Genomic DNA, 26,568 nt, shown 5'->3' on the forward strand with positions numbered 1-26,568 from the left:
AAGTTACAGAAGGCAACACCCCAGCATAATCCCAGACCTGTTTTAAGAACAAACGCAAACATTAAGAAACTATTATCTAAAATCCTGCAACAAATTAAAAGTACACACCCAATAACACAAATAGAACACTGCAATCTCATGTTGCATGGCACTATGTGGATCACATCCAGCTTGAGGAAGCCTAATAAAGTATATAGAATAACTCTTTGGAAGCCTGAGTAAAATAATCATAATCATGACCCTGCTGCACTTTAGTTTAATCAGTTATTTTGTCATTAAACAATTTTTCAAAAAAGCGTTAACACTAAGCCACCTCAGGCTAACCGTACTTGTTCCTGTTACTAATAACATCCTACAAGATGAATACAGATAATGACCAATAATAATAAAGCATTATAACCTTATAGTGTAGCCTACAGTAGATACAGTAGCCATGCAGGATAATTGTGGGATAAATAAGACCACAAAATATAAATTGGAGGCTTACACCTTTGTCCCAAGTGTTTTATCTATGTATAGTACTATATAGCATTGGTCCTCAAACTTTTTCATGTCAAGGACCCCCAAATTGACACTTATTAGCCCGCGGACCACCATTTGAAAAGATAAGCCAGGGACTCCCATAAGAGAAGATTTTTTTACGGCTCTAGCAGTGATTCTCAACCATTTTCATTTCAAGGACCCCCAGTTTGACATGCATTAGGCTACGGACCCCCATTTAATGGCACTTCTATCTCTGGGACCCCAATTTATATTGTAAAATCAATGTTATTATAACTCTGAGAGGGTACAAATGGACCCGTTAGGGTCCATTTGGTTCCATTTGTACACTCTCAGAGTTACAGACCCATTTGGTTCCTAATCTATCATTTAGCTGGGGACCCCCTGGAACTCCCTCAAGGACCCCTGGGGGTCCCCGGACCCCACTTTGAGAACCAATGCTATATAGCATTCATCATGATTTGTGTGCATGGGGATCTCATCTTAAACAAGCTAAGTGCTTAATGAGCTATCCAGTTTAGTAGACCTTGTATTGTGAATTTGTACTTCCATGTACTGTTATGTACTGTCATGTACTGTTCACATGTCTAAATACTAAATAAAGTACATCAATCAATCAATCAATCAATCGATTCACTATAAATGTAGCCAAACATGTTCATGACTGGGCCCTATATCCTACTGTTGTTCTACTGTACTAGAGTGATACTAAACTATTCACATCAATGTAGCTAAAGAGTGACAGGCCTAGTGTTGCCCTATGCTCAGACTGAGCATAGGGCTCAGTGTGTGGTCTTGGTAACTCGTTACAATGTATCATTTAGTTCAGTGGTTCCCAAACTTTTTTGCTCAAGACCCAAAGAAATTTGATGTCTCCCATACAGGTGTGAAAATATATCAGCTGATCTACAAGCTCACAGTGGGCTTGTGGATCGGCTATTTTCACTACTTCTTAAACATTTGTTTTCTAATTTATGTTTTTTTTTTAAATATATATATACATGAAATCCTTTTGAAAAAGCCTTGCATTTGTTTTTAATTCACGACCCACAAATGGGTCCCGACCCACTGTTTGGGAAACAGTGTTTTTTTGTTTCTGGCCTCTATCTTTCTATTTAGAAATATTCACACACAAGGACATTACATCCTTTTACAGTGGTTTCAGATCTGAACGTATAGCCATTCTATTTAATCTATAGCCTCATCGTGGGGCAACGAGCTGAGCTGTCAGAGACAGAAACGTCAACAACGTCCAGCGACAGGCTCTCTCTCTCACACACAGTGAGCAGTGCAGTGATACGGTATGAATCATGGCGAGGAGAGCGGCTTTAGCTCTGCTGCAATAATCTCTCTGAGATGAGGAGTACCACTGCAAACAACATGTCGTGCTCTCTCTATCTCTCTCTCTCTCTCTCTCTCTCACTCACTAAGCAACAACATCCTCAGAGGTCACGGTGCTCAGAATGATAGCAATGCACCCGGTGTGTCGGCTAGCGAGCGAGACATGAACGTTCTCTCTTACACACACACACACACACACACACACACACACACACACACACACACACACACACACACACACACACACACACACACACACACACACACAAACCCACACACCTACCTTCAGCACAACTCCAATGTCTTCACCGCCACAACGCAACTGCGTACAGAAACGGGTCGATACGTTTTACGGTTTTACGAGCATGTAAACGTGTGTTCCATTATTACGGGTTTTTAAATCCGAATTGTACAACAAGCATATCTTTTAAAAAATAGCGTTGAGAAATATTCTAGCACCTTGTTGTGCCGCACTGACGCCAACGACGTTACACCTCTGTGACGTGGAATGTCTTTCCCTCGCCGTCTCCAGTGTTGCCAGGTTTTGCGAAAGAAACAAGCAACAGGGTATAGGAAAACAAGCCCAAAAGAAGCAAACTACTGGGCCATAATATGGGCACTTTAAATCTAATATGCGTCGCCTATTTGAAAATAGCAGATCTACAAGCTCGTACGACGTGTTGTGAGCTTGTAGATCTGCTATTTTCAAAAGAAACTTGGAAAATATTTGAACATTTTTGAATATTTTAACACCACAAATCTGGTACACGGGTCCCTCCCAATATGGCACAGAATAATTTCAGTCCGCAGACAATATGTACAATTTGTGAGTCCTTGACATGAAAATGTTTAAGATCCACTGGTTTAAACGACATTTAGAAAACAAGCCCAAATAAGCAACTACAAGTTAGAAACATGCCCCAAAAAAACGCAACCACCAATACAAGCAGCAGGAAAAACAAGCCCAAAGTCACTTATAATAAGCAGACATGGCAACACTGCGTCTCTTCCGCGTGCAGCGAACAGGCCACGAGTCTGACTGTGACGTCTGTCCTCCTCCTCCTCCTCCTCCTCCTCATCCTCCAGCCTGCCAAGCATCCTTAGCAGGTGGATGGATGCAGTGGTGGAAAAAGCATTCACATTTTTTTTACTTAAGTAGAAGTATTGATACTGCAATGTAGAAATACTCTGTTACAAATATTAGTCCGGATTTCAAAATGTATTTGGTACTTTAAGTGCATTTTGATACCAATTTTTTATTGGTATCAAAATGCACTTAAACTACCAAAAGTAGAACGTACTCATTATGCAGACTGTCCCGTTTCACAAGTTTTCAAATGTATAAAAGGTATGAAAAATCCTTTGAAAATAGCACGCTTTGAGAGCTTTAGATCGGCTATTTTCAAAAGGCCAATAGGGCTGAAGTGGTTCATGTATGTTTTGTAATAATAATCAGAATCTACAAAGTAACTAGTTACTAAAGTTTTCAAATCATTGTAGTAAAAGTATAATATTTGCCTCTGAGATGTAGTGGAGTAGAAGTAAAAGTACTGAAAACTGGAAATACTCAAAGTAAAAAATACCTCAAAATTGTTCTTAAGGGTTGCAAAACATCATGCAAATCGCAGACTTGGCAGAATAGCAGAGGTCATGCTGCTGTTTGGGATGCTTACCTCAAGTGGTTCTCAAAAGTCTCAATGTCAAGGACCCCCAAATCAAGCATGTGTTTGGTCGCAGACCCTCAGCTAAAAATGTGATTTGTGGTGTTAAAATCTTTCCAAAATGTATTTTATTTTAAAGCCCACAATGCATCATATGTGAGGCATTGTGTGCTTTTAGATCGGCTATTTTCAAATAGCCAATGTATATAGGGTTAAAGTGGTTTAACTGATTTTTATGCTATATATCAACTAATCTCACTGCATGGGGAACTCCTCAAGATGGGGACCACACTTTGAGAACCCCTGGCATACCTAATAAAATGTACCCTATACCCGTTTTGTTTGCTTTAGTATTTTTCTGCATCTCCAACATGGGCTATGCTAAATCAATCCCAAACAAATCTGACTGGATCTATAAACACAGGGATTATTGAAGATTAGAGAAATTCTACAAGGGAAATGATTTTGATTAACGGAATAGCCTCATAGGGTACTTGGGTTTAAAACATTTTATCTACCAATTACTGATTTACTGTATAATACTCACTGTAAAGTCAGAATCACACACTTTGTTATAAAACTAAAATGTTTTGAAATGCAAAAATGTATAGTTTGGGTATGATAGAATGGTGTGGTGGAAAAGGCATAGTTTAACATAATTGTCTCGTCAATAAATGGGCAACACAGCTGCATTTTAAAAACACTACAGTTTTATTGGTAAAATCCCCAGACAGCACATTTAAAAAGCACAGCTTTTCCAGGAATCAAGATAAATTGTCATACCTTTAGATCCATTTAAAGCATACTACACTTACAGAAAGCCACCATACTGTTGAACACACCACATCCCAAACCTCTGGAGAACAACCACACTGTCACCATTTTAGAGTTTAAACAAGTTACATTTTATGCAAGCATAAAATGCACCTCAATTTAAAAAAGGTGCAGCTCATATTCCTATCAATTAAATGCAAGAGCTACTGTATAACAAACTCTAAAGTACTCACAGTGAAAATTGCCCCAATAGGCCTACACAATTTTTCCTGCTCTGTTCCACAGCCCAGCTAATATTGCACACCGATTTAACATACACGCCTGCAGAGCCAAACCTTTTTCTGACATGCTACAGACTTTAAAGTGCTAGCTTGAAATTAGATTGGGAGCAAGCCTGCATGATATTTGGTTTTAAATGCACTATTAAAAAGCATGTCTCTGATGCATTATTTTCCTATATAGTCAGTCGTGTTGCTAAGATTACAAGGCTTTTAATTAACTTCTATATCTAGTTATAATGATGCTGTGATTCCCAGTGAAAAATTAGAGCAGAAAAAAAAAAATCTACAAAAAACAAGACATTCAGTTTGTTCTGTAAATTACAAGAATACATTCTGTGATGAAAAGAAAGCCCTGAACCTGCCATTTTGTAACTGCATAGACTTAGGTGTTGAAACAGTCATTTTAAAAACACAGGTGTAGCGGTTCAGGCCTGTAACTTAGAGTTAAAGTTAGAGTTCAAACTTCAAACTGAATAATACGGCATGTAAAAGATTCACATAAAATAAATATATACACATAAGACTTTAAAGTTCTGTTAAAGTAAAATATTAAATAATGTAATGTATAATATGTTTCCACAAAATAAGGAAAAGGGAAAGAATCTTAGAAGATGCATGATACCAACATTCAAATAAAATTGACTAAACAAACAAACACCACAAATGAGGAAGAAATGTTACTGCCATTTGAAAATGCCCTTGATGAAGACAAACAGGGACACATCTACTAGCTTAACTACAATAAATTTTAACCAATAGCGACACATTTCTGTCAAACTTACTTTAAGCATTTAGGGTTAACAAACTACACAGCAAATACCAACAGAATAGCATGAACAATTTGCAGCTGTACTTACAGCAGTTTAATGTTTAATTTCACTTCAAATAATAATAATCATCTGTATCAGTATGTACATGGAAGTTGAAAATCAAATGTTTAAATGTAGCTTATTATCAAACATGAGAAAAGGCTGATAATGGACACTAACAAAGCTGCAAAAAACAAACCAACCTCGTTTCTGAGAGGAAAGGTATAGTAGTAGTTAAGGTTTTCCAGGTCTGATAGAGGTAGGTAGCATTTGGCCTAACTGTGGCCAGAAACCTGAGAAAACACACACACACTCCAATTACCCTAAACCTCCCGGAACAAGAACATATCAATGAAAGTACAACCAATGTACTAGAGGAGCCACCGAGTAGAATTACGGCCAATTTATACTTTGTCGTATAACCACGTCATGTGCGGAAAATAATCGATATTCAGCAAAGTGATGCGGCCATACGACAATGTTTAAATTGGGCTTAAATGTTGTCCTCCTGTGTAATCTGAATGAATACATGAGACTGACAACCAGCCTGAATGAGGGAGTGAACAGGAACTGCCTGTGATGACCAAAAAAAAAGATAAAAGCAAAAAGGCTGACACAATGACATTAGGAAAAAAAACGCCATGTGCCAAACATGCTGCAGTAAAAATACCTCAAGCCAGGTTACCAATGCAAAAGCATCTCTTAAAATCTGAATTTCTCTCATAGGATACGATACTCCAAAATACCCAGTACCGACAAGCAGGCACGCATGCAGACCCAACACAGAAATCCAGAAGGGTTAGCCAGTTTAACAGTTTCTTGTCTGCCACGTTAGATTGAAATGTCTGAGTGGATTTAACCAAAGCCAATCAACACCTTACATGATGTCTAGCTCTGATGGCCAACCCCACCACAGGACCTCATGTTAGATCTGCTAGTCAAAGAGATCCCAATGTTATGTCTATCTGCACTGCAAGCAACAGTATCTTTAACTGCGATTTGTATGACAGCACTTGCATTGTGAGGACGTGATCATCTACAACAGTTAGCTTTTGTATGTCCATGACTTGCTAGCATACACAATTGTGCTGCTTAAGCCAACTAGGTCAGACACGATTATTGTACCTGATTCACAGCATTGACAGCTAGTGTCAAAGAAAATGTCTGTAGACAATGCTGATATTGAATACAGGTAAACACTGTTCTTGCATTTTGTTTTAGACAACATTCAATGCTGTGGACCATCTGTATAAGAGAGGTGCCTTTAAAACTGGGTAAATATTCCATGACACATATTTAGTGACAGTCAAAGCATATTTTGTGTAATTGGGTGATTGTTACAGTGGGAGATCAATGTGCTTATTATGTCTATAAAGTTCAACTACAGTAACATGTGCAAGTGTCTTTTTTTGTGTGCAAAGATAGCTAAATAAACATTTGTGAAAAGGTGTGCCATTATTAAACAGAATGGCAAACCAAAATTGAATAATGTAAACTAAAATTGTGAGATTACGTTTCTTTGTAATCAGATAGGCCTACAGTAAAATCCCAAACGTGTACATATTTTTGGTGATAATCTTACGCTATTATGCATGTGTATTGACACACCACACGTGCTTGCTAGAGCTAGCTTAACTAAGTGACTAACTTCCCAAACAAAAGAAAAAAAAGGCACCAAGGTGCTAGCTTTAATGCACTACAAGGCTCTCCGGGTCAAACTAAGATTACAACTGGACCCGTGCTGCTACAGTACATAAAGACAAATAGTTAGGCTACTTTAGAAATTACAAGAAAAACAACCGTGGTGGTGAATATCATCAAAACAATGTGAATTCCAATTACACACAAACGTGATGAATATCAACCAAAACAAAAATGTGAACCTGAATTATTTCAAACTATATAGAAAAAATAAACCTGGCAAATGAACGTTTTAACTCTGAACTAGAAGGCATTTCAAGATTTAAAAAATTAAGATTGACTTTAGTTGACAGCAGACTAGCTTTGCAGCCAACTAACTGTTGACCATTGCTGTATGTCTTGTCAATTAGAACCTAGTCAAGTATGTTTATGAGATACAGAGACTTTGGTATGTAGAGAAGTCCAATCGTATCTACACCGATTGTCTTTGTATCTGGGATCAAATCCCAAATCTACCATTTAGTGTCTTGCTATGTGCAGATTATACATTATGCACACACAAGCCGGCTCATAATAGACCAGACTCTTTTAGAGGAAACCACCATTTAGGAACTATGCCTCTTAACAAGAAGCAGCCTTTGATCTTTCGACCCATCTCTTGGATCATACCCTGTTACCCTCTCAGAGAAACCCCATCTCTCATTTAGTACACGACACTCACAAGCGTAATCGCAGATTATACATTATTATTATTACACATCCAGGATAAACCCAGACACAAGGGGTTCCTGACACATTGATTATTCCCATCCCAATATCTCTGCCTAGAAGGTCAGTCTTTTGGTGGTGATGAAATCTTCCAGTTGGATTTTGCCACTACCCATGAGGCCAAAGGCAGGATACATGATTCCAGAGCAATCCACCTGCCTCTCGTAAATGCACCTCATGGTGTCTGCATCGAAGAAATACACCCGACCCGCGTCGTAATCCAGACACACACCGATGCGCTGTGGCATGGGTAGCACACGGCTCCCAGGGTCACTGGAAGAGGCAGTTGCCGTTGAAACGGAGGATGAGGAAGAAGCCTTGGGGATGAAGATTTTACCCATGCCAACTGTGAGAAGGGTGAAGGGCTGGGAGAGCTCATAGCACGTGTCCTCACTGCCACTGTCATGGCCACTGTCGTGGTCATAACTGGAGATGGAAGAGAAACCAAGGCGGGGTGACAGGGAATCAGGAACAGGGAATGGGTCAGATTGAATTACTTTCTAACATTAAACGAAAGCTATGAATTATGGATGCATTATAATGAAATTCGGGCCAGTAAGCAATTTTGTCTTGCTCCTTCCTTTTGAGGGACTGCAATGGCAATTTAGTCGAGTTTGAAATATTTCCACACCGCAGACAGTGACTCCAGTGTGGGTAGATTAACACAAGCCGTTTGTGTCCACCAAAACCATTAATGTGGTTGGCAGATAATTAACTTCCTTAGAAATGCTGAATATGTTAGCTGAATGTTACACGGCATTTGGGAGTCAGTCACCTGCCATGATTTACATTGCATGATTATGACAGAATAAACAGTTATTTTGCTCAAATGCATTCCTTTACATCCCTTTGCACGAGCTGATCCAGTGAGAAAGGCAGGCTTTGTCAATGACTAAGCTGTTTACAAGTTAATACTGGGTCTCTTACATCACAGGATTAGGTAAGATTCAACAACATACAGTGAGACCAAGTGCATACAGTATATATGTGTGCGCGTGCACATGTGGTGTACCGTTTGTTATAGTCAGGTGCCCATATACAGTAGTATTTTAGTAATTCAATTGGAGTATTTAAACCGTTTTTACTCCGTTCAATTAAGAAGGTAAATTAAAGAGCACCCGTGTTTACATTGACAGTAGCATTATCTGTATAGACATCATAGACTTCAACTTACCGAGGACTGCTCGTATCTCGGGGATTGTGGAACCATTCAATCAGTTTGGAGTCTGACACCACACCGACTTTGGCCAGGTAGCACTGAGGGTCCACACTGAAGGCCCAGAAGTGCCTGCAAAACAGAGGTTGTGTGTGTTTCACTTTTAATCTTTATGATTATGGCACAACGCACAAATAAAGATGAAGCATTTTTAATAAACCAGCCTTTCCTGGTTTGGAGGCCTATATCATATCTAAAAAGTAAGCTACAAATTGCTCAGAATGTGTTGATTCAAGTGGAATTGAAACTGTGAAACTGTGTACCCACAGACAAGAGCACACTCAGCAGTTACTTTGGCTGCATGTGAAGGCAAGAGTGTCTCAGATAAAGCGTAGCTTTATCTGAGACACCTTATAAAACTAAATCTATTAGAACTTTTTTGTGTCAATTTGTTGAATGTGAGATTTTTGTTTTATCATTACTTCTCCATTATTCTTTTAACCTACATGAGCAAGATTAAGTTGGTTATTGGTTCTAAATATCATTAGATTAGATTTTCGGTTAATTGCCCAGCCCTACTCAGTGCAACTTCCACCTACTGTCGTTCAAAAGGCTCACCTGCCCTGAGAGATGCCCGTGTCCCCGACGATGTAGTCCAAGCAGATGTAGCTGCCCGTCTGCACTCGCTCTGCAGCGAGGAGGAAGGCCATGCCCGCCACGCTCTCCACACTGTCGCGCCGCTTGCTTAGTAGCAGACGCTCCGTGCAGAAACCACATTTGTCGTTGAAGAGGAAATTAAAGGCTGCAAGTGAGCATGGTGTGGTGTTGGTGGGGTTGGGGGGCAGAGAAAGAATGAGAACAGAGCAATTGGTAAATTAATCTAAAAAGATTTGACAAGCGTACAAGCAAAACATGAATGAATGTAAATGTAAGGAGTTACATGCTGCTGACACAAGAGGGTGCTATACCACAGCTGTTCAAACAGGCTAAGTCAAAGAGCAATTTGTAATCTATCAGTATGTAGAACAGCCCCCTCTGATACAGAGACAGCAACTCTTATTTCTCACACAAATCTGGTAATTATAGGCCTCATCAGTCTATGATTAAATGTACAACTCTATAAATAGTTAATGGGCCAGCGGTGGCCTAGTGGTTAGAGGGGCGGCCTTTATACCGGAAGGTCCCTAGTTCGATTCCCCAATTCATCACATCGATCATGAATCACCGCTGAATAGCCCTTGAGCAAGGCTTCCATGCAGGGTCCGGCTGGAAACAAGTTTCGTACTTAGTCCGACACCCTGGGTAAACAACAAACTTTGCTTTGCTTTTGGCCAAAGGCCATGATTAGCATAATATAGGCTACATAAAGTCTGACATAATTATGCCTGTTCACTCAACCATCTTATGCAGCTTACATGGGGAAGCCCAATTCATTAGCACGTGTCCCGGGGAATTCTCATAATAACAACTAGGGCATGATAATAAAAACATATCCACCACAGTACTGCTCAAGCTATTATAGGCTATAATATCGCTGTAGAGCAGAAATGTTAAATATCCATATTTCATCTGGGTTTTTTTTTACATACTGTATATTAATGCCCTAGATTACACTTATTCTAACAGTGTGGTACAAAAGTACTTGATCTACAAGCTCCCTACGTGTCGCAAATGTGACATGTTATGAGGAAGAATGATAACAGAGCAATTGTTAAAAAAACATCTGAAAAGATTCGACAAGCGTACGAGCAAAACAAGAAAAACAGAGCAAAACATGAAGAAAAACATAAATGTAAGTATACACGAATCCACGGAGCGCTGCCCTGTAGGTGGCGCCGCCATTGCTGCGGTGTCAGACTCGATCAGCTGCTGCTGCGCGGTGTCAGTCAGCTGCAGTCACTGACTGCTCACGTTTACTCTTTTACCTGCTTTTTACTAACTTTTACTAACACTAACTTTACAAAGATGTACAGAAAATCGGGACGAACCTGCGTAGTTTATGGCTGCTCCCAACAGCCAAGCAGGTAAAGAGTAACGTGAACAGACGGACAGGACCGCAGCAGCAGCTGACTGAGTTTGACACCGCAGCGATGGCGGCGCCACCTACAGGGCAGCGCTCCGTGGATTCGTGTATAGGGAGTTACATGCTGCCGAACACAAGAGGGTGCTATACCACAGCTGTTCAAACAGGCTAAGTCAAAGAGCAATTTGTAATCTATCAGTATGTAGAACAGCCCCCTCTGATACAGAGACAGCAACCCTTATTTCTCACACCAATCTGGTAATTATAGGCCTCATCAGTCTATAATTAAATGTACAACTCTATAAATAGTTAATGGGCCAAAGGCCATCATTAGCATAATATAGGCTACATAAAGTCTGACATAATTATGCCTGTTCACTCAACCACCTTATGCAGCTTACATGGGGAAGCCCAAGCCATTAGCATGTGTCCAGGGGAATTCTCATAACTAGGGCATGATAAACATATAAAACACACCACAGTACTACTCAAGCTATTATAGGCTATAATATCGCTGTAGAGCAACAGAAGTACTCGATCTACGAGCTCCCTACGTGTCGCAATGTGGCGTGTTATGGGCTTATAGATCTGCATTTTTTTTTTAAGATTTAACATTTTCACCTATAAGGACATGCCCAAAATTGGGACACCAGGTTGAAAGTGTCTGAGGGTTTTATAAATATTTAACCAATGAAAATTATTCACAAGAGCTTGTGACTAAATAATAAATACATTTCCTGAAAAGCAACGGCTGGACATACATACAAGGTTTCTACCCGACAACAACGATATCTACAGTATAGTGTGAACAAAGTACTACTCAGCCTAGGTAATAAATTATAATTGAATGTGCCGTTGTACTGGGATGTTTGTTTTAACCCATTTAGACCTGGAACACCAATACGTAACTACACGTTTCAATCCGGTAACCCCTTTTGGTGTAGTTGTTGCTGTATACAGCATATAGCAACATTCATTTTTGTAATTTATTTGAATACGAATTTAAGTTTTTCAGAAAACTTAGGTCAGATTTAGAAGGCGTTTTTAGAATCGGCCTCAGGTCTTAATGGGTTAAGACAGTTTGATAAGATCTTTATTTTCCACTGTATTGAATACAAAACTCTCAATGTTCATTGACAGTCCTTGATTGCAGCAAAGTCTAATAAGCTTGTAGATGCTATTTTTGTGCGACACTGTTCAACAACAAACTATAACATAGGGCTTTAGCAGTTAAACAGACTAACTGGTTTAGTGGATTACAGAAAAATCTATTTGAAAATGTTAATCCATGTTCATTTGTTGACATCTAAAGAAATTACTTAAAAAATGCACTTCGATTACTTGATCATTAATCAGAAAAGTAATAGATAAAATAATCGCTAATAAAAACAGACAGGTCAGGTGCTTTCAAGAGTTGGCTCTATGTATCCAATTGATATGAACCAATTTATTTCATCAGCTAAATTAATTATTTTTGCATGACACTACTGTGCGACAAAGAAAAGAAAATAAGTGTTTATAACGGGTTAATAGATTTGTTGATATATAATCGAGATGTAGGTTTATATTTTTTTATGATTAATCAAAAAAGCAATCGATAGAATAATCGTAAGAAATAATAATCAATAGTTCTAATCCACAACATTACTGAACGTGATATCATAGGAAGTAGTTTGGAGTGTGTGTGTGTGTGTGTGTGTGTGCGCGACTGCGTGTGTCGTAAGCCACTACTGAGCGTCCCGTCCCTCCTGCTGTGTGTGTTGTTGTCCTTTGTCCTGGCCCAAAATTCCACCTCATTACTGACGCGCAGTGAGTCCATCCGTTCCCTCTTACACGAACCACAGAACACAGGAATGTGAACCTCGGAACATGACACTAACAACAAGCCTTGCTCAGAGCATATATCATAGTAGTACAGCCCAATAGAGCAGAGGTATAGCATACATGGCAGTAAGATAACCTCATTAATGCAGTTTTTTTGGATGATGCTAAAATACTTGTGCAACAACACTGATGATACAAATCATTAAGAAGGTTTTCTGGTGTAAACATCAGGAAAAATGTCACTAAATGTCAAAATGCTATGGTATGGATAACCATAACCCCAATGTTTCTTAAATGGCCCTGGTCTAGCGATTCAAATGCAATGGCTTAGACTCCACATTTTGAATAGGAGCTAAATAAATAGGCTGGCCTGGCAGGCAATAGAGGAGATAGAATTAATGAAATACCACTTCATCAATTGTGAACACACACACACGTGCTTAGACACACACATGTTTTATGGTCCCTTACTGGGAGAAGAATGAGATTTAAACTGAAGCTCAACAGATGGTTGGTGAACAGAACATGATAGATATTTTAGAGGAGCTTTGAATGAAATCGAATGAAAGAGTTTTTCTGGCAAGCTTTAAAAAGTCAACGGCAGATGCAGAATAAACTGCACAACTCCAGGGCTCCTCTCCAAGCTGTCACAATAGACAAATAAATCCCTAAGATGTATTCAACAAGTATGGCGGTTTCAACTGCCTGAAATACAAAAAGGAGTTACCATGGTGATGAAGTGGAAAAAAGAAAGCCTGGAGGTTGTGCTTCACTAACTGCCATGCATTCTACGACAAAATTCAAATTTCCACCAGCATATAGCATCTGCCTCACTTGATAATCTTCCTCAAATCTGGCACGGTTCTAAATACCGTTAAGCCGCAGCATTGACAAAATGAGGCCCGATAAGGGGCTAGTTCAATAATACCCAGCAGCCTAATGCTCAAAATAACAACACTTTGTCTGTGGTAATAAATGCAATTAGCATCAATCTAGACAACAAATTTACCTTAGAAATTATTTAAGCTTGATGAGTAATGAGGCATGACAACACACACACAATCTCACTAACTTGCTTAGTTCAGTTATGTACATTTGTGTGTGTGTGTGTGTGTGTGTGTGTGTGTGTGTGTGTGTGTGTGTGTGTGTGTGTGTGTGTGTGTGTGTGTGTGTGTGTGTGTGTGTGTGTGTGTGTGTGTGTGTGTGTGTGTGTGTGTGTGTGTGTGTTAACGTCTCCCCTTTTGGGAAACAACTCTTAAATAAATAAATAATAACCACCTATAATTAATAACAATCACCTATAATTACATGACCAAAATAGGGAAGCCAGCCAGGTTTTAGGGCATATAATTTGCTTCTGTTGGTTCTCATGCTTACCGGTAGCGGGTGGTGTGTGGAAGGTGACCTCAGGGCTGTAGGGACTGTACATGGAGTTACGACAGCTTCGGACCCTGAAGGCATACAGGCTGTTGGCCTCCAGGTCAGAGACTACAGTGCTTGTACCGTAAACCCTCTCTAAGGCCCTCCAGACCCCACTGTCCTCACTATCTTCCTGGGATGGGGACTGGCTAGGGTCCCCGAGTCTGCACATAGAGAAAAAGAGAGATTCATGTAAATTGGTTCATTCGGATATCTCACACTATACACATCATATATGGCTGACCAGGCCCCTTATCCCACTGTCCAGTGCACATTCCTACATGAAGTCAAAGATGTCACATACACAGCAAAATCCTGACTGTTAATGTAACTCTGAGTGTAAAAATTAACCTATAACAATGAATTCACTACAACAATATCCACTGTCCGGAATCCTGTTAAATGGACATGTCAACAGTATGAGTGAGTGACACCCTCCGAAATAAGCATGTTGTGCTCCAGTGAGGCCGGCAGCAGAGCAGGGAGGAGAACTATAGACCCTCGGTTCTCGTCTCTGGTACCTTGTTAAACAGTCTACACATTTTAGGTAAGAAATAGGCCATGCAGTTGCTCAATCTTGATTCATTTCTCATCTACAACTGCTATTTTAAAACGTAATCAATATTTGCAATATAGCATGAACCCACCGGCGATACTCTAAGACTTGATGATCAGTAGGTAGGTGGTCTTCAGACAGCCTCCAGCAGATGGTACCCTCATTGTAAACTCTGCTACGGGACAGGTCAATCAGAGGTGGGTCTGGGACTGGAACAGATAGAAAACAGAGCAAATAATTATTAAATGCAGAGATCATATCAGCTCCATCTGAATAAACTGTCCCTTTCTCAGTGTCAGTCAGTGACAGATGCATGGATTAAAGAAAAAAAGCAAAAATAAAATAAACTAGAAAAAGTGCTCCTCGGAGCACAACTCTCCGCCAGAAGACTTGTGTTGGGAATGTTCTATCTGTATAAGTGTCCTATCCGTCCTGTCTGTATAAGTGTCCTATCCCTCCTGTCTGTATAAGTGTCCTATCCGTCCTGTCTATGTAAGTGTCCTATCCCTCCTGTCTGTGTAAGTGTCCTATCCCTCCTGTCTGTGTAAGTGTCCTATCTGTCCATTTCTCAGCCATGTCAACTCGAAATCATGCTCGCTGGCTTGGGCGCTTAGCTGTTAACTAAGCATTTGTAGGATCGAGGCCTTCCCATCTAGAGAGGCTTTAGCTTAATTAAAGTATCTGCTTTGCATGCAGGATTGTTGGAACTGTCTTACCTCACTTTGAAAGTGGCACAGACACTTTCAAAGTGACACATATATTTTATAGGCCGCTATACGTCACTAGCCAATCGGATCACACTATTTCACCGTATTGTCACGTGTCACGTGAGGCTTGACCAATGTTAGTCCCAGTTTCAGACGGCGGAGAGAAAAAAACGAAGACTGAAAGTCCCAATCTGCGATTTGTCAAACAGTGCGAAAGGAGCCCCCCACACTAGTGCTCCATTTCCTAAACAATGTTATGGTATCATCAATCTGACACATGTATTTTATAGGCCGCTATACGTCACTAGCCAATCGGATCACACTATTTCACCGTATTGTCACGTGTGGCTTGACCAATGTTAGTCCCAGTTTCAGAAAGTGAAAACAAACTCTCCTGGCGGAGAGAAAAAAACGAAGACTGAAAGTCCCAATCTGCGATTTGTCAAACAGTGCGAAAGGAGCCCCCCACACTAGTGCTCCATTTCCTAAACAATGTTATGGTATCATCAATCTAAACCTATGTTCCTGCTGTTCTACATAAGTCAACCAGTTAAAGATATGGCAGATTGAGGCTTTAACCTCAACTTTACCAGCTTTATGGAGAAGAGCAGCCGTGTCAAAGTTGCAAGCCAGGAGAAAGACATGTTGGATTCTATGGAATCAAAATGACCGAAATCATTGGCGACTGATGATCGTGAAGCTAAAAACAGGAGGCAGGAGTTCAACTTCTTGTGTATTGATCATGCCATTAGCCCAAAAACACATCCCAAGATTAGATTGGCCTGGTTCAGGACCATCCACTTAGGACAATGGACAAGATTTTCTTGCATAAATGGAGCCTGCTAAGAGGTTCCCATACTGATCTACTGCCAGGAAATGCACTTTGCAAATCCCTTCCATCACTTCTCCCCCGCCACACCACCCCCGCCTTCGTTTGCCCCCTTTCACCTCCTCTTGCTTTATCCTACCCTTCGCATTCACTGTCCCGCTCATCCTCCATTCTATCCTTTATCCTACCATTCTCATTCACTGTCCCACTCATACTCCATTCTATCATTCCATTCGCCTTTGTCCCCATTATGTCCTTGTTCTTTTCACAAACTCTCAGGCTCCAGTTTGGTTTTGAATCAAGGTAATACTTCCATCTATCCTCTGTTCTCCTTCTGTTCCACCTCCACCACAATACTCCATCTTCCCTAATCATCCGTTATTCTCTCCTCCCTCATTCTCTGCCTTTCCCCCTGAGACAGATAATCACATTACCACAACCATGGAGGTCCTTGTCCTCATTCTTTAAGGTCTAGGATCATTATGGTTAAGTTCTTACAGTTTTCCTCCAATATTTTCCATTTCCTTTGTTGTTCAATCCTTTGCCCATTTTCTTTCCCTTTCCTACATTCCCAATTCTTGTCTAAATCCTAATCCTAGCCTTACTGACAAGGGACAGAAGGGGGTGCACAACATTTTCTGTCTCTCCACTTATTCAATCTGGTCGTCAATAGATGGTTGTATAGATAGAATACACAAATATATGTGTCACCGCCGTGGCTTAAAGACTATCAAATCTGGGCAGGGGGGCAATAGACAAATCTTAAAAAGTCTCCTCATGTCAATGCTTGTAGCCTGAGGCCATCCACTGTCGGCGATTCTTCTCTCTCACTGCCCGCTCTCTTACAAGTCCAATTTGCCACATTTGTACAGTCTTCAGAGCTAAACCAACACTGAGGCTTTGACGGTGAACTTTGTGACCCCACGCTTTGTATTCCAATCCAGCGCCCATGACAAGGTATTCCGCTTTGCCAAAGAGCAGCATTAGTATCTCCGACCTTCCTGGGCCTCCAAAGACACATTGCTAAAGAGTACAAACTCTTTTCCCCTTCCTCCACCTCATACCTTCCCTCATCACATTTGTTCCATGGAATGAGAAACCACTTTAACTGTCATGTTCAGTATGTCCTAGAAATTTACCTGGGCAAATAGTTACATAATAGGATACACAATTATGTCTGCAATATGTGTTATTAACCTACTAAGTATATAAGAGATGAGCAAAAATAGATGACAAGAGGCCGAAGTTCAAAGTGAGATCTCCCTCCTTTCGCCTCACTCTTTTTATTTCTCTCCCTGTAGCCTGATTTGCAGAAACATGCTAGCACAGCTAGAATTGCGGAGTGTGGTCACCAGTGAGCACAATCGTCAGGGAATTTCTTTCATACAATGCACAATTTTCATAGAGTACACTGGGTACACTGAATAAAAGCCACCCATGATACCAAAGATAATAAAACTGCCCTCTCAAAACGGACAAAAGTGTTGACACCTTCTTAAAACATGTTGTCAAGCAACATGTCGTACAACACCTTTTCACCTATGCATAGTTTTCAGATGTTGTTGTATTACAGAGTGCACTGGAGTTCTGGTACCCTTGGATGATGGTGCACTAAACGTGAAAGAGAGCACCAGTCATCAGTCATTCCAGAAGCTCAGCTATTCTGAGTAAAATAGCTCTATTGATTACATACAGGCTGCTGGCAAGCATAAAGAGGCATGGATAAGTTACACTACAGGGAGCGGCTTTCTTTCTCGTATCCTTATTCATTCCACAAGGCCTTTTAGCCCTTATCGTTTCTCTCCATGTTCTCACTTTGTTCTCACTCGACTATGAAGGAAAGTTTCTAAGAACATGGGAGTGCATTGTGGGGGGTAAATGTTGAGATGGTTCAAAGTTGACTTTCCATGGAAACAGAAGAGAGAGAAGAGTACTGTTGTCAAGCGGACTTTGTCAAAGTGCCCCTTGTTCAAGGTCTCCTCACACACACACACACATGAGAATCGTGGTTTGAAATGGGCCACTTTGGCAGTGAAATGAAACGACACATGCTTCTGCAGCCTCTTCAGCAGTGAAGCATGGGGTGAAACCCCACAGCGGGGCTAAGCCAGGGTTGGCAGGGCAGAGCACAAACGTACCCTTATGTTTGAGAGTGGAAAAGATGCCTCCAAAACATGGCCAAGATAGGCCCGGTGGGAACAAATCCAACACATACAGCATTATGTAGTGATGAGGCTGTGTGATCTCATAGGGCAGCCGACAATGGAAACTTACTGATCTAAATAGTGTTTGTCAGTGACACTTGAGCATGGTTCAAGACATGCTCTTCTGGGATAAATGACAGAAATGACTTCATTATTCATTTCAGACACGGATAAAAATCTAGAGGAGTTGTGTTCTAACCAAAAACAACAGATCTGCAATGCGTTGCGAACTTGTAGATCGGCTATTTTTAGTGCGCAACACCTGAACTAAGTTTAATTCAGGCTTTAAAGTCTGTTTGAGTTACCTCCCTTTTAGCACAAATACATGTGCCTAAAGGCAATTTATCCTTAAATCCATTCTAGTGCAAAAACACACAGCTGCATCATCTGCCAAAGAACTGATTAAATTACTGCGGTGTATAGATGCCTCTACAGTTTCCCCAGCTGAGAGCAAACATTACCTTAAAGTAACCAGAGGCATCTAGCAACTGAACTGCATACAGTGCTTTCCAGAAAAGGACACTGGTGAGTTTAGGGCACGTCCCCCAATTTATAAGATGTATTTTGCAATATAAAGAATATTGATTAGTGGGGGACGGGGTCTTAAAATTCAATCATGACTGACATACCCGTTTCTGGGTCAGAATAAAGCCATCCAAATATGCCTCATGCTGATAAGACCGAGTTGGCATATCCCCAATGTGGCCATCTTAATCTTCATCCACGAAGTCTAAACATAGCCAACTGTAACCTTTAGAACATACCTCACTAGCTAAATGTTATTAACTCTAAAAGCCTCTAATAGGACGGCTCTCTCTGCTAGAACTAAACCTGCCCAACTGCTATAGATAGCTAGGATTGTCAAGATTGGATGTTGATAATGTTATGATCCAGATCAGACTATGATTTTAAAGATTGTCAAAACCTATGCATTATGCACAAGGTTTGGAATAAAGAAAAAACTAATCCGTTTCTGTGTTGGATTCCATCACAATGAATATCATTAACATCCTGTTATGTGGTTTGCGTTTGATCTTGGTGACCTTGATTGACCAATATTTTTGTATCTTTGAATTCAATTATATTTTTGAGCCTGGAGGAGTCCTTTCTCCAGATAATATATAGCTGTATGCGGCAAAACCCAGTGATGCTGACTGATTCAAACTATATGTGACTGGAATTAATAAAACAGTGAGTCTGACCATGTATGACTACTAGCAACAGCTACCTGAGCAGAGGCATACAGAATGGGCCTACACAGCTTACAAAGCACTGAACCAGGGGATACTGTAGCTTCACAACACAACTCTAAAGTCCTCTGCGAGTAGATCATGGGCTGTAATCTGTAATCCAATTTAGCTGCAGATGAACTATACACACAGCAGAGCACAGTTCACAGGCCAGTGAAAGTGATGGGCACTAGGCAATGAATATTGGATGAGAATTGAGATTAAGCAATCCCAACACCCAGCTCTATAAAACTGAATGTGACGCCAGGGAGAGAATTGAATTCTCTCCATGAAATTGCATTTCTTTGCTCTATATACCACATACTGTTTATCTAAAATGGGCATCAGGTGTATCTAAATAAGTATTTTAATTAACCACATTAACCCTGGCATTTCTTTAGGTCAAAAGATTATAAACATTGTATCCCCCTAAAATAGCAGATCTACAAGCTCACAATAGATGCATCACAATGTGCAATACTGTGAGCTTGTAGATCACCTCCTATCCAATGTATAAAACGGGGCTTAAGTGGTTAATTGGTCCTCCTACCTCCACCAAAGCACATCTCCTTGAGCAAGTTCTCTTCTCTGGATGTGTCCAGCGCAAACTCATCAAAGCAGGGGTCGGCTGAAGGGTGGAAAGTCCTCAGTGACTCTGTGGCCTTCTGGATTCTGTACAGAGAAACCGCAAAAAGGAAGTAATTTTCACAAAATAAGCTGAGATTTTTCATCCATAATCATAAAAATTACAATTCTAGATTTTTGACCAGTGTTTCTTAAGCTGTGTTTCAAACACTTTGTCAGACAACGATGATTAAATATTGGTGAAGAACGGGCTTAAAACTGTGTGGTGAGAACTGTAGAAACAATACATTGAAAGAAAAAGCCCTCTGACATGTCCAAAGCTGCTAAAGGAGATCAATTAGCAGGCTTAGAGCGAAGGCCACAGAACTGGATACTGGTTGTCTGTTTTCACTGTCCTCAAGACTTTCCTTAACTACCAAGCACATGGCCCTGCACACTCCAGTCATCCAAACACATAATCAGATTGACGACTTTAGCACTAAAATAACAGACCAAATCCCCATTATATACACTGAGGCAGGGAACACAAAGGCAAGGTAGTGTATGTGGACATTACACCATTTCTCATAGTGACATCGCTGAATGCAGCCCTTAATATTAACTTGCAGCCAGCCAGTTCTCGCCCCAACTTGTCATATTGTGTGATCAGTTAGGTGCCTTTGGTGTCCAATGCTGACATCACATTTTTCAATGTTGAGTCTACATAGTCCTCATTATGCTTGAGACGTTCCCTTCTCACCCCAACTAGTCAAATTTGACCTCAAACACTTGACAAGTTAGGACACAATCAGGACACAATCTACATTCTAAATAGCTGCCATGCTAATCGTTTTGAGACAAATTAATTTAACTCTACTCCAATTAATAGTAATAATCAATATTTATAACGTAATACAATGTGGTGGTGCATATCAGATAAGATCCTGTATAAGTTTATAGGCTTATTTAAAAGTTGATACAGCATTGACGTGGATTGTTCTATGTAAGTTATCTTTTTATTGTAATGCCAGAGTACACCAGGGTGATACAGTACAGTTGAAGGCCTTAAGATGGCCTTAAGATGATTGCACCTACTTGGGCCATGTTCCTTTTATGCTTAGAGCTTGTTGGGACTTTGACCCTGGGAGATGGAGTGATGTTAATATTTAGATGTAATCAAAATGACTTGGCAGTGGTAATGCTTTTGCATTATACCACACCCCAATTGGTTTTACTTTCCATCTGAGCCTCAAGTAAACAAGGTGATGATTCTCTGCCATATGCACATACGGTACACTACAAATACATATCTGGGAGGCATTTTCATGTCAACTTGCAAAATAACCCAATATTTGCAATGTATACTGTATTCTAGGGGTGGAAAATAACATCGATTCATAGATTAATCGAGATTCTGACATGGACGATTATGAATCGATTCACAAATGACAAAAATCTATGTTATATATTGCCAATTGCACAGAGCAGCAGCCAGATTTGGTTGGTTATCAGAATATTGAGAAGTCTTTGTTATAAGTCAGTATTATTTTACAAAAAAGGACTTGTTTATTTTCTTGTTGTTTTTTTGCAGTTGTTGATGTTGGCAAATATAACCTTCCAGTTGACAGTGACACATCTCTTCCATTTGTCTTTATTATTAATAAAAGATAATGGAAGTAAATTGATCGCAATGCATCGCGAATGGCAATAATCGGAATATAATCGAATCGTAGCCCTCTGAATCGTAGCGATTTCCGCCCTTACTGTATTCCCTTGTGTTAGCTAATATTAGCTGTCTGTCAATATTAGCTCTTCCAGTCGCCCTCGGTAATGCCTCCCTCTTCCTTTCATTTATACTTCCGTTAGGCTGGATATTACACTTCAAAAAACATGAACCCTTCAAACACATAGCATAGGTGAATACCAACAGTTTGCATTTTTCAACAACAAATCTTGCCCGTCTGCAATTATTAGTTCTGTCTGAATGAAGCCCCTAGCCACTCACAAGTCATGTTGCAAGTCATGTGGAGTTAATAGGGCAGAAAGAAGAACTCATAAACCTCCTTTTATGTTTTCTGGTTAGGGTAGATGGAACATAAATCTTACCTAATGTGCAACTGCTTTGCAGTCTGTACAAAGCATGACTGGTCTGTCTCTTTCAGAACCTCCTGAGCGTAGCCCACCAGACCACTGTTCTCCAGCATGCCCTGGTACTCGTCCACCTGAGAAAGAAAAATAAATGATTGATTTCATTGCTAAAAATTACTCTCAAATACACAGAGTACAGTAAATATTTCATAGAAAGCCATTAAATAAGGCTTGATTTAATATGAGGTTTTATAGTTCCATAAAGTTTTATAGTGCCATCAAGACCGTCAGTGATCCAAAATATTTTGGTCAACAGAGTAAGCGTGGCACCTTTATGTGCCAATGGACATCTATGGCAGGGGTGGGCAGCACTTATTTCCAGAGGGCCATACTGACTTCGATTAAGTGAGTGAAGGGCCACACTTAGTACAACTGAATTGAAATTTGAACTGCATGAATTTGGTAGACATGCCATACTACTAAGGTCCTTGCTTTCAAGAATTTTCAGTTACAAAATGTTTTTTTTTTTTTTTACAGCTGTAGGCCTACTGTAGCATTCTGGTGTACTCTGGCATTACGATAAAAAGATGACTTGCATAAAACAATCCATGTCAATGCCACATCAAGTTTTAAATGAGCCTATACATTTATACAGAATCTTAGCTTATCTGAAATGCACCACTCCATAGGTCACTGATAAAACACATTGCATTGTGTTATAAATATTAATTATTACCATTAATTGGAGTCAAGTTAAATTAATTAGTCTCAAAACCATTAACATGGTAGCCTTTTAAAATGTAGGATGGGGGGGGGGGGGGTAATTTTGTTTTTCTTTGAGGACTTGGCTGGCCGGAATGAGATCTGGCCCCCGGGCCGTATGTTGCCCATGTGTGATCTATGGGGTTGTCCATATTTATAATGCATTTTAAAACAAGGTGTCACTGTATTTATTAAGGTCGATGCCAATTGGGAACAATGCCCGTTGGGAACACAAGCCACTCCGGTTATGCAGTACCTGTTGTCATGGTACCCATTGCTTAGTGCAGTACCCATTCTTAGAGTACTTGGAAGCCAGCTTGCAGCCCAGTCTATGACGTCAGTACTATGACTTCATATTGATGACATCAGGGATCTCCATACTGGTATATGGGCATATACTTTGAGAGTAGTCTATGACGTCAAATTGATCTATGAGATCCATATATGGGGATTTGTGGTTTATAGATATTTTTGGAGATCCGCTAACACGACTGACTTCACAGTTCACACCGAGCACGGCATTCCCATCGGTCTAAAGCCGGCCGGTTATCGAGATATGTAGGGGGGGACAAGGTCACGCGCGCATACACAGAGATTATGTGCATTTATTGTTAAATTACATTAACAATATGCAGTCCAGTCAAATTAATTCACCACTATACAGTACCTGTCCCTTGAGTTGATCCAGGCGTCGGGTGCGAGATTGCTCGATGGACCTCAACATCTCAGTCTTCCTCTCCTGCAGGGTCTCGAACAGACGCTCAAAATGCTCATTGGCTCGACGTTCTGCTAGCTGACCATTCTCCTGTAAAATGACATTGAGACAATGATTAATTCTAGGACATCAATATGGTTACATGCTGCCATGTTACATGATCATCTTTTTTTTAGCTTAAAGGGATATGTAGAGAGAGTGATTAAGTGCTGGTGCTATGCAAAACTGACCATTACAGTCAATAAAAGCTGGCATTGTAATAAAGAAATTTGAGAATAGATGTTACCTTCATTTGTAGGGAACAGTCAGTGAGGTAGAACACAGGTAAATATGATAACCTGCATGTTACTATAAATGTCATGTGAGCACCATTTAAACACGACACAACAAGCAAGTGATCAGGACAAGGTCAGAAATTTGAGACAAAGCCACATTAGGGGATGCAAATCTGTATATTTCCATGTTTGTGTGCTTTGCATGGTGTTTGTTTAAATTACCTTCCCTATTGCAACAGAGACAATGACCTACTGGTTGAGAACAGTAGACCACAGTATAAAACACTGACTCATGTGGAATAAAAAATACATTTAACAAATACAGCAGTACATGTTCCTCTTGTGGTGGAGGGATACTTCCTTTAAAAAAAGAATATGTTTTAACTATGACAGCTAAACTATCCGGGAAGTAGAACAAAGCAGGTTGCTAGAATCCACGTCATACATTTATAGCAACCAGTTTAAGTGAGAGAGACAAAACATAGATGGTAGGTGGCTGAAACCTAGTCAGTCTTACCTGGTAACTAAGGAATAAGGGGTCACTGTATGGAGTATACTGTAGGAGGTTGCACGTGGGTACTATGTGTAGGTAGGGGTGTTTTTAACCCATTCAATCCAGGAACGCGTCTGTAATTTTAGATTTTTTTTTACTATTTTTGGAAAATAAATCGTGAAAATGTGTGCAAATCTTTGAATATGTATTTTTTAAAGTGAACATTTGTAATAAAAAATCTTTGCTTCTGGGGGGTCCCTGGAACAAACTATTTTACAATTGTTCGCTTAAAAAAACAAAACAAAAAAAAAAACACGATTATTCAACCATAACAGATCTACAAGCTCGTGGCATGCTATGAGCTTGTATATCTGCTATTTTTGAATAGCCAAAGAAATCTAAAATGACAGATGCGTTCCCGGATTGAATGGGTTAAACACCAATCAAAATCCAATCAAAAGCAACACGAGTTGCCACGAGAGAAGAACATTTCTATATATAGTGAGATTTTGGAGAACAGCGCAATAAAATAAATATTCTTGTGGCAGTGCAGAGGTAGTACAATGTGAATAGTAAGTATCAATACAGCTAAATCTATAGTATGTGAAATCAACAACACATTATGAGGGGAAGAAGCTGGAAGGATGAAAATGTACAAAGAACTCATTGTAAAAAAGGTCAAGAGAAAGAGAAGAGACACAGTAAAATTCTCAAGTGTAGATTTAAATCAGGGGTCTTCAACAGGGGGTCCCTGTTGTACAGGGACACCCTGTTGAAGACTATGTTAATACAGGGGATCTGCCAAATCTTTGTGTGATGGGGAACATTAGCCCAAAATAACAGATCTGCAAACTCATGACTCGTGCTGCGAGGCGTTGTGAGCTTGTAGATTGGCTATTTTCTGAGAGTTTGGGTGGAGGGAGAAAGTAACTGACCAAGTACAGAGCCAATGGTCAAGTTGACTAAATATTGAGGGTTTAAAAGGTTAACTATCTGAAAATACACATTATATAATACACACAAATCACACTAGCTATGAAATCTATGAAAAAGTTTGATTTGCAACACAGTTTTATACAATATGTAGTGGTGGGGGGTCCCTGCTTCATCCCTCTCTCAGCCAGGGGGTCCTTGGCCTGAAAAACGTTGGAAGACCCCTGATTTAAATGGATACCAAATGGACCAACCAATGACCCCCCCCCCCCCTCCTTGCACAAATGGCCCCGTAAAGGGTCCATTTGGTTGAGGTGTGAACAGAGTTTTGGGGGGTTTGCAGGGAGCAGCATGCGAGCCAGCAATTTATTACCTCAGTCTGATGGATGAGCACCTCCAGATCAGTAATCTGAGTCCTGACCTGGTCCTCTTTGCTGATGAGGAAATGGATACTCTTGGCCAGCTTCTCCTGGAGACCAAAATATATCAGATGGTAAGAGAGTGTGTTTCATTACTTCCAACAAAACACATATACACGCACGTGAGACTGTCAACCCATTCAATACGGGAACGCAGATGTGTCATTTTAGATTTTAGCTATGACTATTATTTTATACTTTGGCTATTCCAAAATAGCAGATATACAAGCTCATAGCTTGAGCATGAGCTTGTAGATCTGCCATTTTTGAAAAATCTTGAAAATTTGTGCAAATCTCTCAATATATATATATTTTGAAAACAAACATTTTATCTCAAATCTTTGCTTCTGGGGGTCCCTGGAACAAAATATTTTGAGATAGGGCTCTGCGGCCAATTACATAACATTTTGGGTGGTCCTTGACAAGAAAAGGTTTGAGAACCACTGATATAGCAACATATAGCAATCAAAAAACTGTTAGGATTTAGAAGACATTAGTAGATGCTTTCCCGGATTGAATGGGTTAACAAATATGACGGGCCGGGTACAGTCTAGTCTAATAACGCACATGCTGGCAACTGCTTCTGAAAGAGCAAA

General features: G+C 40.1%; 2 protein-coding genes across 4 annotated transcripts in view; both read right to left on the bottom strand.

Moving 5' to 3' along the window:
- Positions 1 to 2,315, bottom strand: part of ccser1 (coiled-coil serine-rich protein 1) — a 190,323-nt gene extending 188,008 nt beyond the window's left edge. The window contains exon 1 of the mRNA XM_084053866.1: positions 2,126 to 2,315. The gene's annotated coding sequence lies outside the window, so the exon portion shown is untranslated. The remainder of the gene's footprint in view (positions 1 to 2,125) is intronic.
- A 1,919-nt stretch (positions 2,316 to 4,234) lies between these two features.
- trim36 (tripartite motif containing 36) overlaps positions 4,235 to 26,568 on the bottom strand; it is a 42,921-nt gene continuing 20,587 nt past the window's right edge. For all 3 annotated transcript variants that reach the window (XM_084053863.1, XM_084053862.1, XM_084053864.1), the window contains exons 5-13: positions 25,927 to 26,022; positions 23,805 to 23,942; positions 22,394 to 22,509; positions 20,274 to 20,395; positions 14,846 to 14,963; positions 14,157 to 14,362; positions 9,551 to 9,734; positions 8,951 to 9,064; positions 4,235 to 8,202 (exon numbers count right to left, since the gene is read on the bottom strand). In XM_084053863.1, coding sequence (XP_083909989.1) covers positions 7,833 to 8,202; positions 8,951 to 9,064; positions 9,551 to 9,734; positions 14,157 to 14,362; positions 14,846 to 14,963; positions 20,274 to 20,395; positions 22,394 to 22,509; positions 23,805 to 23,942; positions 25,927 to 26,022 — 1,464 coding nt within the window. In that variant the 3' untranslated portion in view covers positions 4,235 to 7,832. The remainder of the gene's footprint in view (positions 8,203 to 8,950; positions 9,065 to 9,550; positions 9,735 to 14,156; positions 14,363 to 14,845; positions 14,964 to 20,273; positions 20,396 to 22,393; positions 22,510 to 23,804; positions 23,943 to 25,926; positions 26,023 to 26,568) is intronic.

The sequence above is a fragment of the Gymnoscopelus microlampas genome (genome assembly GCF_963454915.1).
Source record: "Gymnoscopelus microlampas genome assembly, chromosome: 4".
Lineage (NCBI taxonomy): Eukaryota > Metazoa > Chordata > Actinopteri > Myctophiformes > Myctophidae > Gymnoscopelus > Gymnoscopelus microlampas.